Source organism: Amphiura filiformis, chromosome 6 (assembly GCF_039555335.1).
Source record: "Amphiura filiformis chromosome 6, Afil_fr2py, whole genome shotgun sequence".
Classification (NCBI taxonomy): Eukaryota; Metazoa; Echinodermata; class Ophiuroidea; order Amphilepidida; family Amphiuridae; genus Amphiura; species Amphiura filiformis.
In genome coordinates, this window is record NC_092633.1 from 26,222,966 (window position 1) to 26,242,914 (window position 19,949).

The window sequence follows — 19,949 nt, forward strand, 5'->3', positions numbered from 1 at the left end:
ATATCATGATAGCACACGCTATGTTTTTATACCAACTGCGCTTTTCTTTTGAAAACAGTTCTTGTTTCAAATCCTGGTCCGCAATGTCAACATTCAGTTCGTTCATAAAATATGGCTATTTATTTATGTCGCGTGTTAAGTAGTTCTTTATTTTTTGCTCGTAGTGTATAAATATCATCAGACACCTGTCACATTTTTATGTATGATTGTTCATTATCTAATCTTAACATATATAATTCTTTAAACTTATTTCTTTTTTTCTGTTTCAGTGAATATCATCCGAAAAGTAGGCCTCTACACATTATGATTTTCCTTGTTTTATTTAAACTCTTTATTGAGGTACATGCTCCTCTTATCGTTATTGACAAGTCATCACATGCTGTACGCTATTTATTTATTTCGCCCTCATTTTCTTTACTTTTGTTTTTAGATCTTTAGTTCTTTATTTTTGTTTCTGTGAATATCATCCGAAAAGTAGGCCTTCTGCACATTATGATTTTTCCTTGCTTTATTTAACTCTTTACTGGGGTGCATGCTCTCTGCTGGTTTTTTTCATGTTCCTCTTATCATTATTGACAAGATAGCACCTGCTGTACGCTGTTTATTTATTTCGCCCTAAATTATTTCTTTACTTTTGTTTTAGATTTTGAAGTTGATATCATGATATCACACGCTATGTTTTATACCAACCGCATTGTCTGGTTAAAGACAGTTCTTGTTTTAAATACTGAATACAATGTCAACATTCAGTTCGTTCACCTCACAATGCGGTGCGATGTTATATAACTGTATATATTGCAGGGTTGCCAAACCCGCGATGTAATAGGCCTAGGTCAATAGGATGAGTTTTGAAGATTTTCCTCGCGACAATTTCCTGTCCTATAGACACCAATTGATGGTTAAGAAAAATATTGCATGACTTCTCAACATTGGCTTACGCGACTTCTGGTAGTTTTTTATCTCATAGAAACCAACGGTTGATAAAAAAAAAATATTAGGCGACTTTTTCAATGATTTGACCATGGTTTGCCCTCATTTGTTTGGCAACGTGGTCTGTGTTAAGTGAATATATTTCGGTAAGAAAATAATTATCATAGACCATGTAGACAGAACGGACAATAGTCATAGGCGCTCTCCTCCATTTTGAGAAATATACTTTTACACACACACTACATTTATAATTAAAATGATCAGCCTTAAAGTTTTACCTTTTAGTGGGTTAAGCCAAACCTAAGTGGATGAAATATAAATCAACACTTCTGGCACTGATTGGTTTCCGTAGTTGTTATATGGAATACGAGCTGTCTGTAGCTACAAAATTGTCTGCAAATCGGCTTTTGCCGGGCCTCTCTTTTCGGCGTTTTCTCATTAAATTAGGGTCCCGCTCAAATAAAAAATAAACTGGTGTCTAGATGTAATCACAGTTAACACACCAGGAAAATTATAGAATATACAACAACCTAGTTACACCTGTAGACTGCGAACAAACATGCATCTGGCCAGACCTGGCCGTAAAACAAAGTGTTCTCCCTACGGATACCCTTAAGGGTCACACAAAAAGTCAAAATTGGGAATTTACACACTTAAAAGGGCATTTCGTGATCCACAGCCTCATCCCCCCACTTTTGAGATTTTCATACCACTGGATACCTCTGGCTACATATTGTTTATACCAAATATTTCTTGCAGATTAATTTGTTTAACAAAAATATCGCCAAATTTGAATTTCGTTCTGGTATACAACAGTGGCCTATGGAGCAGTGTAAAACACATTCATGCATAACTCGCAAACGCAAAATCGGAATCAACTGAAATTTTGGGAATAAGCTTTTTTCATGGATATCTACTGAATAATGTCATAAAAAGACGATGCTAGGATCACAAAATCCTCCTTTAAACATTACAGATATGGTGTATCTGAAGTCCAAGTAAATTAGAATCCTAAACTGGAAGGTTGAGATTGAAATATTTTTTACAGCCAGTATTACATCTCTGCATAGAAAGGGGTCACTTAGGCAGGTGCGGTGGCAGGTTTCCCTTGAAAGCTTCTATAGGGGGGCTTATTATTGAAGGGGCATTAATTAGATTTAATAGGGTACTAGTATCTCACTTTGAAAATGCAAATGCTCATCATGGTCCATCAATTCTTGATTTATTTACATGTCACGAGGTCGTTGACCATGTATACATAAAACAATTGTCTATAAATAGCACCCACTTTCCTTGTAGTGTAAGCAAAATACGCTGTGTATGCATTGACTAACAATCTGGTTATTACGGGATAGATGCTCAACTCTCCTGAGTCTTGAGTAAGAGTAAGCGACTACAAAGCGTTGGAAAATTATACGTTTGAACTCTTTGGATAAGAAAGTCCTTTGCAGTTATTGCAAAATGATCAAAATATCCATTCATATTGAATGTACACTGAATGTATTGAGTCTGCAGCTAGCCATGGATAGGGCAAATGCATGTAGTAGCCTGTCTGCCCAGTGAAAATAGCCTGCTTTATACAGGGGCCATGCTCGTAGCTACGGGGCACTTTCCGAACAGAAATAGGTTAAATGTGTCAGTAAAAAAATCTTTGAGTTGATAAAAAATTCTATGTAATGTGTTTGCCTTTCTCACAACTGGGTGTAAAATGAGACTGCAGAAAGCATTTGTGTATGCGGTTGGATAGCTGTGATTACTAGTGTCAGTTACTGGGGAAACAAGTGGTAGATTAGTATACGATGGCCTGACATTGTGAACGCAATCACTAGGATCCACAAACATGCTCATCTATCAGGGTAACAGTTCTTAAACCCCAATACATTTGTACATTCATTGAATGACCTTTGAAGATTTGGGTACAAACACTGATACTCTGCAACTTGAGGTCAAATTTTGCACTTTGATTATGTAATTGAGGTTATTGGACTATGCCATTGGGATGAGGCTCTTGTGGACGCAATGAATTCTCGCCGCTTTAGTCGTTTTGTATTTGTAACATGATGTAGCAAGGAATTTTTTAAGTTCTATATTATGCAGCAAATTATGAGTAGGTAAATACTTTCAATTTAAGTAGTTCTTGGTATTGTTACCTACGGAAGCAAGAAGAGCAAATGAACTATAATTTTAAAATATACATTATTTAGAAATATTATTTTGTTTTATCTTTAATTTTCTGCAACATTTATTCTCAGACATTTGATATCCAGTGGTCAATTATCAAGTGGCATTCAGTGAGTGGCATTAATGTGCCCTCTTGTCATTTGCTGGCTTCTGATGGATCTAATTCCATGCAGAAATTTTAATCTCAAGAGTTTAGATCATGTAAAAGTGACCATAAAGGCACTTTCCATGCAAGGCCTTCGGAATGATTTTGAAAGGGGTGGGCACCTTGAGACTGTTTGAGTGGTGGGTGTTTGCGGATCCGTCAGAAGTTGTTTACACTGCATTGTTTTCGCCAGCCCATAGGGCTGGTATCTAATTCTGAGATGGGATTTGTGTACACTAAAGATTAGCTAAGATTAAAGCCTTCTTCTATTGGTATGAATTATTTTTTTTACTTCTTGTGGTGGAAATGTTTTTGATGTCTGCTAATTCGATTTGCAAGGAAAAGAAAGTATGTTTTGCCGTTTCAACGAAAGAAAACGATTGAGTAATGCCAAAGTTATGTTTGAATTAATTATGGCTTAAAAGTTATCATAGGTTAGGCCTACACATATAAACATAAACTTGTTCAGCAATCAGCATATCAAAAAATGACATGGTCAACAATTAGTAATTAGTGGGGAATGATCACTGGAACAAGGTCATATCAGTGGACTACTGAGCATAGCATGATGTTTGGTTGCCTGTGAGTGCATAATTGATATGTTGATAACAGATCTAAAAATGTTGTAGAATCAAAATCTTCATTATATGAACCACATTGAAGTCAAAGTAATTATCTATCCTATCCTGTGTCGCTTTATGGATAAAAATGACTCAACATGTTATTGATGAAATGATCTTAAACATCAGTTTTGTCTTTTCAACGGAAAAATCCGATGGAAAATAAAGTTTTTAGGGCTAGCTATAATATTGAACAATATATCCCATATTTTGACATGCACTTATAGAAAATAAATAAATTATTGTCTTACTTTATAAATTATAAATACTGTAAATGACACATAACTAAAGTGAGGCCACTTTCTATCTTTTTTATTTGATTCATAAAATTACATTCAACAAAATGATTGAAGACTGAGAAAACACATAGTGCAGACTATTACAGAATGGAGTAGGTAAGATGCCATGTCCATAGCTTTGCAGGAGTTTCAACACATTAAAAAAATACAGTTTAAAAGTGAAGATTGTAGTGAATGATCAGTCCTTTATCATGTGCTTGCCACTATCTACTTTATAGTAAACTATACATTGCGAAATAATATAAAATCATTTTAAAATAAAATGTGCATGTAGGTTGAGTTTACATAGCGAATTGACTAACAACTGCAGTGAATTTTTTGATTTTAATAATAAGCATGGGTAAAAAGCAGTAAAGATAAAAATACAGAACAATTTGGAGTAATGAATTAAAGAGTTGACAGGAGTTATAGGAGTTAATTTTTTTTGCTGTTTCAGTGTGCATGTTCTCACCATTGATGGTTTGGTGAACTGTCATGTAACATGGATGTAAGCGTGATCCTAAAAAATGCCTTTCACGGTGACCCAAACTATTTACAAGACCTCTTCTGCATTGAGGCTGGCCTTCCCTTTTAAAGGGAATTTTTATTAAACTTTTTTTGCGTAGTTACCAGGTGGACCCTTTGGTTTTTTTTATGTATTTCTATTTTTTAATGTTTCCAGAGACAGTAGATCTAGAGAACTTGCATGTATTTGGTATGTTTGATGGGCAGATAAAGGACCGTGTAGAGTTCATTATTTTGGGACCTGCTAAGAGTTGATCCAAAAATACTATAATTAAGGGATTCACACGCTAATTTTGTCAGTTGCGGTCAAATACTAACATCTACGTGTGTAGAGCAACCTTGCGCCATGTGCACATGACAACATCGCCAATGTGGATGAAGTATGTCATATCTTGACCCATGTATCACTTAAAATTGCTACTTCATTCAGCAGTTTCCTATGAGGTTCCTCAGTCAGGAATATCCCATCTTGATGAGATACAGGTATGCCAGTACAACATTGCTAGATATGTACTGCACACAAAAAGTATCCAAACACAAAAGCAACAGCTTAAAGACACTAAACCTAATTTACCAAATAAAGTAGTCAATACACATAGATCTTTACAAAATTTACGTATACTTTTCTCTCAGAACACCCTTATAATGAGCATGGCGAGCCCATAGAATAGCCGGTAGGAATCACCCGGGAGGAGGAAATAGCCCAAATTTGTCCCTTTTGGAAATATTTACTTTTTCCACTCAATTCAGAATAACTTGGAAATAAAATCAGATTGTGTCAAAATACCATGGGCAAAATACACAGAACAAAATTACCCATCTAATGATTACTTTAGGTTGAGTGTTTTAAAGATATTGCTCTTTATTTGTGCGCAGTTTAGTAAAGTGGTCAGAGTTTGCCTGTGAATTTGGTTTATACATCAGTACACAGAATAGCTCAGAACATTTTAGGGTAACATGCAAAAATACCCACAGTCCCACATCAATGCATATTCTGCACAGAAAACTCTTATGTCCGTTTTGAGTATTGTGCTATCTATTAGAGACATTCTCATCAGTGATATGGAACTCAACATTAGTAGATTTTCTGTCTCCTGTTCTCAATAGAAAGTGCCGCCATCATGGGCTATTGTTGTTTGCTAACAAATGGAGAAACTGGTTTAAGTGGCACTATTTCTGTATCCTTTAGGGTGGTGCAATAAATTACATGTATGTGTATTCTTGGCAGGGATTAGGGGGGGGGGGAGACAAAGATGGGGCCAAATAAATATGTTTTGGCACATTGAAAGGTGTGCCAAATATTTTTAGCACATCAAAAAAAAAAAAAGGGAGGGGGCAATTTTGGTAGACCATTTTGAGAATTCGCTGCAGCCTTAGGGTACACATAATTGGCAATTGCACAACCCCTTATAAAAGTATATGAAAAAAGAAATTAGAGCAAAAAAAGAAACACAGATTTTCTCAGAAAGACATTTCCCTCCAGCTGTCCCCATTGTTCATATCAGATGTGCTGTGTGTTCTGTTTTAATGGTGGTATTGATTGATATTGATTACCAATAAGTCTGGATATTTACATAATTTTCTGTAGTGTAATATTTGCATCCAGGGTAATTAAATCAAAATTCATTACTGGAGCAGTGGAGAGGATTGATCTATTCTAAAATTGTAACAAAAGAGAGTAGAAAATTAGAAATCTAAATCGGAATTAGCACTCATTTTTACATGAATACATTTTGTGTGCAAAAAAGGACAAACAAAGTTTGAACAATAAAGTAAATTTACTGGTAAGGCCAAATAAAAAAAGGAAGGTAAAATAACAAAAAAACAATTTAGTAAAACAATTAAAATGTATCTTGAAAAGACTTTACGAGCAAACAGTGTTTGGTTAGCCTCTGCTAAGCCAGATTACCCTTAAATTCATCAAAATTCAAAATTCGGTATTTTTAGAACCAACATAAATAATAAAATGTGCTAATGTAATGAACTGGCGTAAATGCCAAACACGAACGCAATCTATCAAGATCTAACATTTAACATTCTGTGACGAAATTTAAAGCAAAGGATACATGTTTGTATACCTTTCTTTTGCAAATGATGTATCAAATTTGTATGGTTAAAATATGAATTAGACCAGTCCATGTTGGGGATGGCTGTGCAGTTTAAAACCTATTTGGGAGGTAATAATGATCAACTTGAACTCTTTATGCTTCTTGAATCTTGATCTATATATTTGAAGTAGTCAGGCAAATGTTTGGTTAAACCACAGAATTAAAGACAGAGAATTGGGACTCGACCGCCATCTTCATACAGGCATGGAGCAAAAATTGGGGGTATTCGGTTTCCCTCCAATGCACTCGAGGCATTCGTTGTCAGCATGCAAGCGCAACATGGATGAAGGGCGTATTTGAGAGACGCACTTGATGCGACCTGCACGCGAGTACCAAGACGCTTCAGATGAGACACAGAATTGTTTTTGTTCATCTCCGCACACCGTCGGCAAGGACCTGAATACCCCCAATTTTCCCGGTTCTCCTTCTCTAATTCTGTGGGTTAAACAATTCTGTTTTCCTTTGCACTCAAATGTACCATTATGGTAATGGTAATTTTTAATATCAGTTTGTTGATGATGGTCTAGAAAAATTGATTACAAATAGCATGGTATTATTCTAAGTGGAAAAGAACGAAAAAGCACATCAACTTTAATACATTAGATGTCGTTCAATGGGAGTAAATGGGCTGTTATTGGCAAAGTAGTTCAAAGGTGTAGTAGGGATACAAATTGTTGTTGTATTCCCTGTTTAAGTGTCATTCATTGCCTTAACCAGGCTCTTTTAGATCTGGGTTATATGTGAATGAATAGCAACAATATCTAGTAGGCTGATTTAGTTGGGAAACAAGGTATGGGTTGTGTAAGCTGTTATATAGGGTGACATAAAATTTACATGCTTTTTTTCTCCAACCCTCAAGATGCTTCAAGAGGAATATTTCTATTTTTTTCAGAACTATATTGTGTGTTCTCTTTTATTTCTACGAAAATTAACTCTCAAACGAGCAAATCTATACCTTTAAAAAGGAATGCTTGACATAGTCATATCACTTTAAAATGATTGCATTCTATGATTAAACATAATGAGCAAATTCTTCCGAACTTCTTCAAGCAAAAAGACGGAGTTTGTAAGGCATTTTGATACTATTCCAGAAACACAAACAGATTTCATGTAATTTGCACAAATTTCTTGTGGCACCTTGTATAATGGAGATTTTAGGCAATTGCTATTTTTAGAAGACAAGTTAATGAGTCTGCTCAATCAAAGTAACAAAACCTGACCTATATACATGCACTAGTCTTTTGTTTTTAGAATCGGGTAAATAACAGGGTTCCCATTTGTTACTAATACTGTAATGGAAGGGTTGCCAAATGTGAATATAACCCTTACTACCTGCTGCAAGTCCCAGCCACTTTGTATACTACACAAGTATTTAATTTGGATGGTTTGTACCTCCAAGTCTTCATGTAGGGAAAGATTTTGCCAGTTGACCCAGTTTAATATCGTAGAGCAAATGTACAAACTAGGGCAAATGGCCCCTGGCCCCCCTGGTTTTGCCACTGGTTGTAGGAAGTCATTTTGAAGGAAGGGCGTGAAAGAAAACAAACAAACAAACAAACTAAACTTAATTATTTCGTCAAATCCACAACACATTGATCAGAAGCTGAATTCAGAACACTTTTTTGCTGGTCAGAGCCTAGATTTTGTCTTGGTTTACGAGAATCAAAATCCATCATAGTCGCTGCACTTATTGTATGATACAATGAGAGAAGTTGATTCTCGCAACCGAATCTTACGAGAATCATTACAGGAATCGATTCTGCGATTCTCGTCGAAATCTAGGCCCTGCTGGTCCTCATGGCCAAAGTCACTCCATATTAAACCTAACACTCCCAGGTTCAACCTATAAAGTATGATACATTCATGGTTACGTTGGCTGGGCCAGCGAAGTACCTGTGGCTACCAGTCGCCGATTTAGTGCTTTGCATCCGAGAGGTCTCAGGTTCAAAAACTAGTTCAACACCATTGGCGTAGCCAATGGAGAGGCCGGGTGGCTGGTTCACAACTTCAGTCGGCAAAAATATTTCCACCGGTACATTTATATGTTTTCCCGCCCCCCCGGTTCTAAAAAGCAGGCTACTCCACTGACGCACACATAAGGGAAGATACCAAAAGATCGATGACGTCCTATAAACAAAACTAGTTTCGTTTAGGGGGGAGGGGCTAAAAATACTGGATTACGTTTGTACAAAAACAGCGGTCTGAAGAATGTGTCATTATTATTATTATGTCAAATTTTTCAACATTTCTTTATTACGTTTCTGGCAGGGAGGGAGGGGGTTGGCTAAGAAACGAAACTAGTTACGTTTATAGGACGTCATCGATCTTTGGTTTGTTCCCTAAGTAGAATGAAACATCTGTACCATATAACATAAACCCTAAAGAGTTCTGGGGTCTAAGTATGGACCTATATATAAAATGACAGTTAACAGCATCTCAAAGAAAATTACAACTACATGAAATCACTGAGGGTGTGGAATGATAGATATCCAACAATGTGGAACATATGTGAAGTTGATTGACACATAGATAGAGAGAAATCATTGATGGGTTGCAGATAGATAGTAAGATGAAGAAGAAACCAGCCATCTACACTAGCCACAGGAGACAAGAATGATGCTATCTATATAACACCAGTGTTGCTAGGACTGGGTGGCAAAGCTTGAGTAATGTTTTAAAAATAGTGCCAAAATTGACTGGATTAGAATTTTGCGGAATGCCTCCACCTTGACACGCATCGTTTTAACTGGAGCGATATCACTTGGAGCTGGGGAAATAAGATTTAATAAAATAATTCCAAAACAAAAAATAAATTTATGCAAATGAGCTATCACATTGGCATATTTTGCAATGAAAACCTAGTGGAATTGAAGACCGCTCATTGCTATCCCTCCACCAAATCACATCACTATACACCTTACCAGTTCCGAGAAATTGCACTCGCAACTTCGGACGGATGGACGGACAGACAGGTGTACGGACACACAGGAAATATTTACCTATGTTGGAGGCATAAAAAGGTGAGAGGAAGTGACTTGAAGTACCAAAATTATAAGGACATAAAGATACAGTCTCAGGTTTATAGTGACTCGTTTGGTATTCTTGAAACGGGGCACTTTTGAATCAAAAGTTTTGGAAAAATTTGAAATTGCAAAACTAGAGGATTATTAAATTGGTTAAAGTAGACAAGAAATTGGGATGGAACAAAGAGTAAATAAGCATTTGTTTGTTCATGTTGTTTTAAAAAGATACAAACTTGTAATGCACCTTGACACTGACATCACTATCTGATTCACTATCTATGGACAGATGTAGTCCACTTTATAGCATCGGGTGCCTTTTTTGCATACGACAGGCAAGAATTATGAAGTACAATTGGGTGCAAAATCCTCATACAGGCAATCCTGGATAGAGCCTCAATTATTTGCTCTTCAGCATTGTCAGTTTGTTGTTTATGATGGATGAAAAATGATCTACATTAATATATCTAGGTAATCTTGTGTACGCCCAGACTTTCCTTATTTCTTGGGTACTGTAAAAATTGGCAATTTTTGTGTGCAGTAAATTTATATATTTTTAAAAATTCCAAACATGTTTGTTCATTTTGATCATCACAAAATTTTAGATATTTTTAGAATTGTACAAATTTAATGATTTGTACATTTAAATTTCATATCCCTCATGATTAAAGTGGGCAATATTTAGTTGTAAAAATTAGTGCAGCGTGAAAATTTCGCACCTTTGCCGTATTTGATGTTGGCCGAAATACATGTGTCTGGTTTGATGATTGGTTGTGATTTTTGTGAATGTTGTCCTGCAAATTTATGTGACATTTTATGCAACAGCTGAAGAGTAGATTTGTTTATTGGGGTCTATTTGAATAGTAATGATAGTAATAATGATAATGATGATGATGATGATCATCATCATCATCAAATAGGAAAAATAAGTGATGGAAGCATTGATAATTCAGCATGGAATTGACCCCATTAGGCAAACAGAACTATATGCAAGTAGTAACATCCATCGGTCTATTCCATTTAAAATCCACACTACCCATGTGGAAGATTTTGGAAATATCTTTCATAGAGGGAATATGAATTTCAAATGGAATTATTAACACATTAGCAACTCCATTTGTAACTCGTCCTCCCTCTTTGGAATATTCAGGTTGAAACTTTCTCAGAGAGTGTATGAAATTCAAATGGAGCTACCTAATGTGCTAATTCCATTTAAAATCCATACTCCCTCTGTGGAACATTTTTCCAAAATCTTCCACAGGGGTAGTATGGATTTCAAATGGAAAAGCCCATTTTTTGGTTAAAATGGATTGGTTTTGACTGAAATTTTGAAAAAAATTCCGAAAATGTTCACCCATATGGTCAAAAAATGTCAGATTATTAAAAAAATTGTCAAGCTTCATGATTTTTTGGGTCATTTAGCTTCTTCTGAGAAAAAAATTCGTACTTGACCTTGGAAAGTGTGTCCACGCATAGAACATGTTTTTCTCCGTATGGAAATATTGCCCAGATTTCTTATTTCATTAATGTGTGTGTGTTGAAGAAATCAGCGATGAAAGATACTTGGGCAAATTGGATGCACAAAATGTAAAAGGTTATATTAGTCATATGTTTACATTGGTTGGTTCTGTAGGTACTGCCTAGAATCTGGACACATGAAGATCTTGACACTGAATTCGGCACTGGATTTTTAATTTGCACTTTATAATACTGATTATTATGCATTTAAAGAGGAAGCCCCACCAGATCAGTTCTTCTGGGGTGAACCAAACCTGCCTGGTTATCAAATTAATCAGTGTCAAGGTTATCTCTGAACAGGTGCTAATTGATTTATTAGTGTTATTGCATCAATTAGCACCTGTCAAATTCAGAAATACCTTGTCACTGATTAATTTGAAAACCATGCAGGTTTGGTTCACCCCAGAAGAACTGCTCTGATGGGGCTTCCTAAAATGTTGGGAAATTTTCTGGTCTTGAAAACCAGTAAGTGTAGATTTGATTTTTGCTTGATTCCAGAGTATCATATGTACAATATTATATCCTTTGATTGAAAGGAAATAGTAAGCTTACATGTTGCCATTAGTAGTTACTAAAGCACCCAATTAGGCTCCAATTGCAGAAATAATTCCTGTGATCCCATACTAACTTTGCTTCCTGATACTTCCTGGTACCGTTTTGGGTGTTACACCCATGCCCCTGAATTAAATTAAGCTACTTTTTTCAGTATTGTCAAAACTATGAGCAGTATGTGTATTTGTGCTTAGCTTTTCAGTTTTCGTAACAATGCAGAAGGGATTTCTGATCAATCCAAGGTTATTTGATCTCTGAACCAATCCCAATTTTTCACAAATTTAGACCTCTCTCAAATACAAAGTTAAACATGGTTAAAATATCCATTGCTTAGTGAAGCAACAGTAGGGCAGTTTATGGTATAGAAATTGTGAGTCAATAATACTAATTGTTTTTCCACTCAATTGCTAGAGAATAAGCAGTAATCAACTATATAACACACATGACAGGATTCAAATAATGTTATAGTAGGCGGTGATTGCTATTCAATTTGAGTTTACCAAGAGTGAAAGTCAGTGCCAAATTTGGCAAAGTGTGTTAAACTTGGAAAGAAAGTCATTCCTTGGTTTGAACTTAAAATACCTTATTGTAGGTATGTGGAGTGAAATAAACAAATAATAGCATGCATTGATTGACATTGAAGTTTGGTTTGGGTTGGGTTACTGAAGATACATATAAATTTTGAATAAAAATCCATAACATTTTTCCAATTTGAAATTAATGAATACCGTATTTCCTCGAATAGTCGCCCCCTTCAAATAAATGCCTCCCACCAATTTTTTCAACCAAGATGTTTCAAAAATGCCGATATTTCCATGCTATCTTGTGTAGTAAGCTTACCAAGTTGCACACTATGACACACACATGGTAGATAACAGCATCCATAATCGGCGAAAATCGGGTCAGGAACCCGGAAGTGAACCAGAAGTCAGTGTTTCTAAGTTCATAGTTCGTCACTTCAGCGTGAGTTTTAAGTTTACCTAAAGATTTTAACGGGAATTATTGTTCTAAAAATGACCTCTAATACACTCTCAGAACATTGGATAAAAAATGAATGGGCAGAAAACAGTTGGGTAAAAAATGCCCAACAATGGTTAAGATTCTTGAAGTTGGGCAAAATACAGTTTAATACATGGTTGGTCAAACCTGTCAATATTGTATTTACACAATGTTGGTTAAAAGTTAACCAACCTTGGTAAAAACATCCTTTTCCGCCAATAAAGTTGGGCAAAGTATGGTTTTGCCCAACCATGGTCACATGGTGTTCCTTTGCGAACTGTGATTGGTCATTGTGTTGGGCAAAAATGCATTTCAGAAAACAAGATGGCCGATATGAGTGGCTTGCTGCAAAGAGGTGGATCGGGGTCTTCAAGATCTGTTGGAGACATTCGAAGGTATGAAATTATATTATAAAGTATATCATTTCATAGGGTATAACACTTAGTTTAAGTGTGTGCGAGGCCGAGACTGTGAGCAAGACTTACGATGCTTTATCGGCGACAACTACCACCACAACCGGTAAGCTTAAGCTTAAGCTTGCGGTTGTGGTGTGTAGCTGTCGTCGATAAAGCATCGTAAGTCTTGCTCACAGTCTCGGCCTCGCACACACTTAAACTAAGTGTTATTCCCGATAAAATGTTTATAATATAATTTCCTGCCTTCAAATGTCTCCAATTGGTTAAAATATGAACAATGAAATGAACTTCCCATTCATAGTGTTTAACCAACTACTTAGTATTGGTTATATTTTGCCCAACATGCTTTGCCCAACTGGTTGGTTACCGTAATGTTAACCAGTAGTTGGTCAATGTTTTTAACCAACCTGTGGTTATATAACCAACTGTTGGGCTGTTCACCTGTAAATACATGGTTGGTTAAAATTTTAACCAAGTTGGTTAAAATTTTTAACCAATGTTCTGAGAGTGTAAACGCCCCCCCATTTGGAAAATGCAACACCCCGGGCATCTATTTGAGGAAATATGGTATCTTTATTATCCATGAATGGTACTAGCTCACTGATTTGCTCACTGAAATTTTTAAGGCTTGATGATATCCAACTTAAAGTGAGTATTCAAGGCAAACTTATATTTGTGATTGATGGAAATGTATTTTTTAACTTAAAACACACTGGTTTTAATTAACTTTAGCTTTAGCCATACATCGGACATACCGTTAGCATTAGTAAGAAATGACAATGTAAGGTTTCTGTGGTATTATAACCATCTTTTATAAAACACATTTTTAGTGCACATAGTCATTTATAAATGAAATTTCTAACCAAAACAAGGTAATCTCTTGCACTTTTTTTATAGAAGCATATCAATGTCATCTGAAGTTCAACATTTCCATTTCAATGTGACAAAATGGTGTGAGTACACTCCATCATCGTAAAACCACAGGGCAAAAACTCCTGATGCCTCCATCCCAATTCATTGACTCACACTCACTAGCCCCAATGAATGAATGAGGAGAAAGGTAATCAAAAATTAATCAATCCCCAAACTGCTGAACATATATTAGGGAATTGACAATGAAGATGAGTTAGATGACACTATGTCCCATTTTTGCTGGCACAGTTCAGTAACAACCATTTAATAACCATAGGTGAAAATTTGACCCCAAGACATGGGGTATGAGTTTTTGTATAAATTGCAGCAAAGGTCATTCGTATGCATGTACAACTATATGAGGATTAAAGAACTGTGCCTTGGCAGTGAGGCTATGCGATCCTATTTTGTATTGAGGGAACTGTCAACCTGTACCTGTCATTTATTGCCTTCATTATCTTGCCTTGGATAGCAATGATAAAGCATTGTAAAGGGGTTGTAAAGATACTGTCAAACAGTTTTCGAGGCATCTTCCTGGGGCACCTTTCCTTTGTAAATTAAAAGACAAGAAGATTTTACACTTGAGAAAAAATGCAACACAAAGCTTGTACTTGTAGATGTAGAACATACTGCTTCAAAAGGAACCAAATGGATTTTAATTGTTTTCATTGATATAGGCCTAATGAAATGTAGCTATATTGTGAAATTAAGTTGCTTGAGTATTTTGTGGATTATACTCTATTTGATTAGCACCAGACCCTATAACTTTTACAGTATACTTAATACAAAGAAATGACTTTTTTGAAAGGCAAATGAAAGGTGAAATGGTATGCATTATAAATAATAAATGATGAAATTAAGAAAGATTTAATTGCAGTCTTTTATAAAAGTACTGTTGGACCTTGACAAATCTTTGCTAGCATAATATTACTGTTGGACCTTGACAAACCTTGACAGCATTTTGTGGCAATAAAATGCATGGAACTTGAAAAAAAAAATGAACATAATCTTTTGCAAGGTCCTTTTTAAGCGTTAGCCCTTGTGTACACGCTCGACTCAAGCTTGTGCATAGGAACTTGTGCAAAATAATATACGCTGGACGGTTTGCAGTATGGTTAATCTGTAAAAGGATATCAGAAAAACATTATATGTCTGTCAATTCAACAGCAGCATTTATAGCAACAGAGCTACAACAAAATCAACATCAGCAACAAAATGATCACTTACAATAATAACAACAATAACAACAGTAGCAACAATAACAATAAGGATACATCATGATAACAACAGCAGAAACAACAAAACAAATTCTACTTGTTGGATTGTCTTGATTCTATGTTTCAGATTGGTTTTGTTTGTAATTTGTATGCATTTCTAGTAATGTTTTGGTTTTATTGTAAGGCAATCCTTCTATTGATTGACTTTTTCAATATTAATATAAAATTAGATGGATTGAGCATGATACTTGACTTTATTGGTCGAGCAAGAGTTTTCAAATATCACACGAGGCAAAGTCAAGCATGATATTTGAAAACTGTAGTGAGTTCTTGGCCTCAAGCAAAATGTTAAATAAATAAATAAAAATAAGGAAAGTATTAAAGTAATGAATTGGACTGAAAATAGTATAGTATTTTACAATTGAAGTTTTTCTCTACTTTATAACTGACCCCAAGAATTGAACCTTATAAGAATCCAACCAAAGTACCGAGTAATCTAACCATGCAATATAATGTAGATGACCATACTAGTTTACAATTTGGGCGTAATTTTGTTGTTTTGTTTTTGCCTTTGTTTCAGTGATGAAGCCAGGGATCATGGATTTAGTGTTATCATTGATATGCGCGGATCAACATGGAGTAACATTAAACCGCTCCTCAAAGTTTTACAGGTAAGTGAATACTGTAAGACAACAAAAATAAATATATATAAATGTCACAATGGGCTGTTCCTGTTGAAATCCATACACCCCCTGTGGAAGGCATGACGTTAACCTTTTACACAGGGAGTGTGAATTTCAAATGAAGTTACTTGAATGGTGATTCCATTTGAAATCTACACACCCCTGTGTGGGAGATAAAGGTTATGTCTTCTGTCTTCCATAGCGGGTGTATGGATTTCAACTGAAATAGCCCAATTCTGGCAAATGTCAGAATGGGCTGTTCCAGTTGAAATCAACACACCCCCTATGGAAGACCTTAATCTTCCACACAGGGAGTGTGAATATCAAATGGGGTTACTTGAATGGGTGACTCTATTTGAAATCTACACCCCTATGTTGAAATCCATACACCCCCTATGAAGACTTAATTGTCCACACAGGGAGTGTGAATATCAAATGGGATTTCCTGAATGGGTGATGGATTTCCTGAATGGGTGATTCCATTTGAAATCTACACTCCTATGTTGAAATCCATACATGCCTATGGAAGACATTATGTTAGCCTTCCACACAGGGAGTGTGAATATCAAATGGGATTACCTGAATGAGTGACTCCATTTGAAATCTATGCCCCTACATGTATGTTGAAATCCATACACCCCCCTATGAAGACTTAACCTTCTATACAGGGAGTGTGAATATCAAATGGGGTTAACTGAATGGGTGATTCCATTTGAAATCTATACCTGCTGTGTGGGAGATTTTAAGGTTATTTCTTCCACAGAGGGTGTATGGATTTCAACTGAAATAGCCCAATTCTGGGTCCAGTGACATTTAGACACATTGTAACTAAGTCACCAAACTCACTGTAAGCCTCCAAATGTAAACCAAGTCATGATGATGTGGGTTTATTTATGTGACATGATCCAATACAAACAGGCCAAAGGCAGCAATTGAGAAATCGAGACACAGGCACAGAAAAGGAGAAAAAAGTCCCCCCCTGAAAAAAACTACAGTTACAATAAAATTCATAAGAACATAAGAAAATTAGCATCATAAATACTTAATGTTCACAACTTTATAACCAAGTGGACATCATTAAACAGTAAGAAACATTAGTGTAGAAAAACAGGGTAAGCTCTACAGCTAGGCAAACTAAACAGTTGTATTGGGTGGCAAGGGTTGAGAGGATGCATTTTTTCAAAGGAACCCTTTTGAAGGGGTGGCAGATGGCAGCAAAATATTTTACAGCCCCTTTGCCGACACGGTCCAAAGATAGAACCAGGAATCGCCATCTGCACACAGGAGGTTATCAGAGTCATAGTAAGTACATCGGCTTCTGTCTCCAAGATGTATAAACAGCTTGGAAGATTTCATACAGTCGCATCATCATCTTGCCCAGAGATGACTGACTGCTGGACGGCCATATGACAGTCATTATCATATAGAGGCCAATCACACCACAATGGCCTCATTCCCATTGGCATAGTTCAATAACCTCAATTGAACAATCATAGTGCAAAATTTGACCTGAAGGTTACGGAGAATGAGTTTTTGTATTTAAATTTTAAAAGGTTGTTCAATGAATGTACAACATATTGGGGTCAAAGAACTGTGCCCTGATAGATGAGCATGTTGTGGATCCTAGTGAATGGGATATCCTATGTATGGGACATGAGTAACAGGGATACGTCAGATGTTATACTTATATTGCTACAGACAGTTATAGAATTGTATATTTCATAATTATATAATGCTTTACATCAAGTACCCTGTAGCGTTTAACGATGTGATGAAAATACTGAATGTGCAAATTAAGTAGAGTATTTGTTTGTTCGTCTAATATGTTTCCATAGGTAGGCGATACAAAATTGTGATCATTATCATAGAGAGATTCAGCAAGAGCATAATTACCCATAGACAGAGAAATTAAAAAAGCAATAGGATGCAGAAACTTTAAACAAATAATTTACAAAGATACTTGTAATTGCACATGGTGTAAAATGAAGTAATTTAAAAGTTAATAATATGAAAATAAATATATTAAATTTAGCCATAATGTATAATGTATGATTTCCATCAAATTTTAATTTTGTTATTCTCTATTCAAAATCCTGAAATAATATTAGTAATAACTGTCAGGAAAGGTTTCTGTCCATTTTAAGCTAAAATGATAAGGTATAGTGAAAGAAACCCCATTGGCTATTTTGGCCGTTTTAGTGGAGTTTTATGGAAGGACTTAATGTCTGAATATGACATGTCAAAATTGCTCTGTTGACCTGACAAATACAATAAATTTGGCTGATTTCATCTAGGAGTTAAGTTGGGACATGTGTAAGCATTACAAATATGCCAAAGAAATCAGGTTAAAAAAATTTATCCAATTTCATATAAGATACATTATAGCTTTAATAAATTTTGAAAATAAAATTGTTCCTTAGATTCTATTGGTTTATTTTCATAGTAATGTCTACTTCATTCAAAGAGTTGAATTTCATTTGCAACAGAAACACAAAAGTTTGTGCAAAGTATTTTTATAGCTGTCAAAGAAATCATTTCAGTCATTAAACCTAATTACAATTCCATTGTCACTGTATTACACTTTCTTGCAGTCAGTTCATAAAAATATGAAACTATAATTTTGGTGTCATTGACTTTAGGCCTAAATGTTGAATAATAGTACATGCCAAATTTGCTTGAAATAAAAATAAACATGATAGCATGTTTGTTCTGCCTGCGGTAGTTTATGATCACTTGGTCATCATCAAAATTCTTCATTCTCTGCATATTTATTTTTGATAGGAATGTGTTCCTGACTCCATCCACATGGTGTACATTATCAAGCCAGAGAAGTTTTGGCAGAAGCACAGGACTAGTATGGGCAGCTCCAAACTCAAATTTGAGGTAAGAATTTGATGAGAGGGAAATTATTAACACTTGATAAGAGGAGGCTCTATCTGCAATAGCTGCCATGTGGAATTTTGCAAATTCTGTATTCTATAATAATTGAACGCATAAGAATATGACACCTGGCAGCAGGCCCGTACGCAGGAATTTTTTTGGGGGGGGGGGTGCTGATTTTGAAAAAGTGGACTTTTTTTCCAAGGGGGGCGAATTTGTAAAAAGTGGACTTTTACCAAAAATGTGGACCTTTATTTACCAAAAAAACGTACAAACCCTGATTTTTTTGCTCGCTACGCTCGCACATTCTTTCATTTTGGGACTTTTTGTATACTTTTGCATATTTGGGGAGGTGCAGTCGCACCCCCCGCACCCCTCCCCCCCTGCGTACGGGCCTGCCTGGCAGCTATTACAGATGGGGTTTCTTGCACTAAATCTTGTATGATTTGTTGACAATTTGAAAGAAAAATGTTTCCCATCATCTTCCTTCAAACACATGATGTAATTTTGTGTAAATGTTTAAAAGACAAGGCTTTGCTCAGCTGATATAGTGGATGAGATACTTTTCACATATCGTCAGCCTGCTATGCTAATTGCCTAAGTCATTGTAATTTTGAGAACAAAGAACAAAATGTAGTTCAAGCATGCATCAGTTACGTAATCTCCCTAATTTTGGATTATTCCCTTTCATTTGTATTATTATCATTTGTTCTTGTGCAAAAAATTGGTGAATAAATATGTTTAAATGCGTGCTTGAACCAAATTTTGTACTTTGTTCTCAAAATTACAAAAAATTACTTAGGCAATTAGCGTAGCAGGCTGACAATATACAAGTATACAAAAATATGTGATAACATTGTACCAATTGAAAGTTTGGGAGGAAAAAGGTCTCTCTCTTTCTCTTTCTTATTATACTCTCCATTCATTCTTTCACTTCTGTGTACCATTTCTTTTCCTTGCAATAC

General features: G+C 35.6%; 1 protein-coding gene across 1 annotated transcript in view; it reads left to right on the forward strand.

Annotated features, from left to right (window-relative positions):
- Positions 1 to 19,949, forward strand: part of LOC140155190 (triple functional domain protein-like) — a 324,171-nt gene that overhangs the window by 36,650 nt on the left and 267,572 nt on the right. Inside the window, 2 exon segments of the mRNA XM_072177934.1 lie at positions 16,002 to 16,092; positions 18,886 to 18,987. Of these exon segments, the coding sequence (XP_072034035.1) occupies positions 16,002 to 16,092; positions 18,886 to 18,987 (193 nt within the window).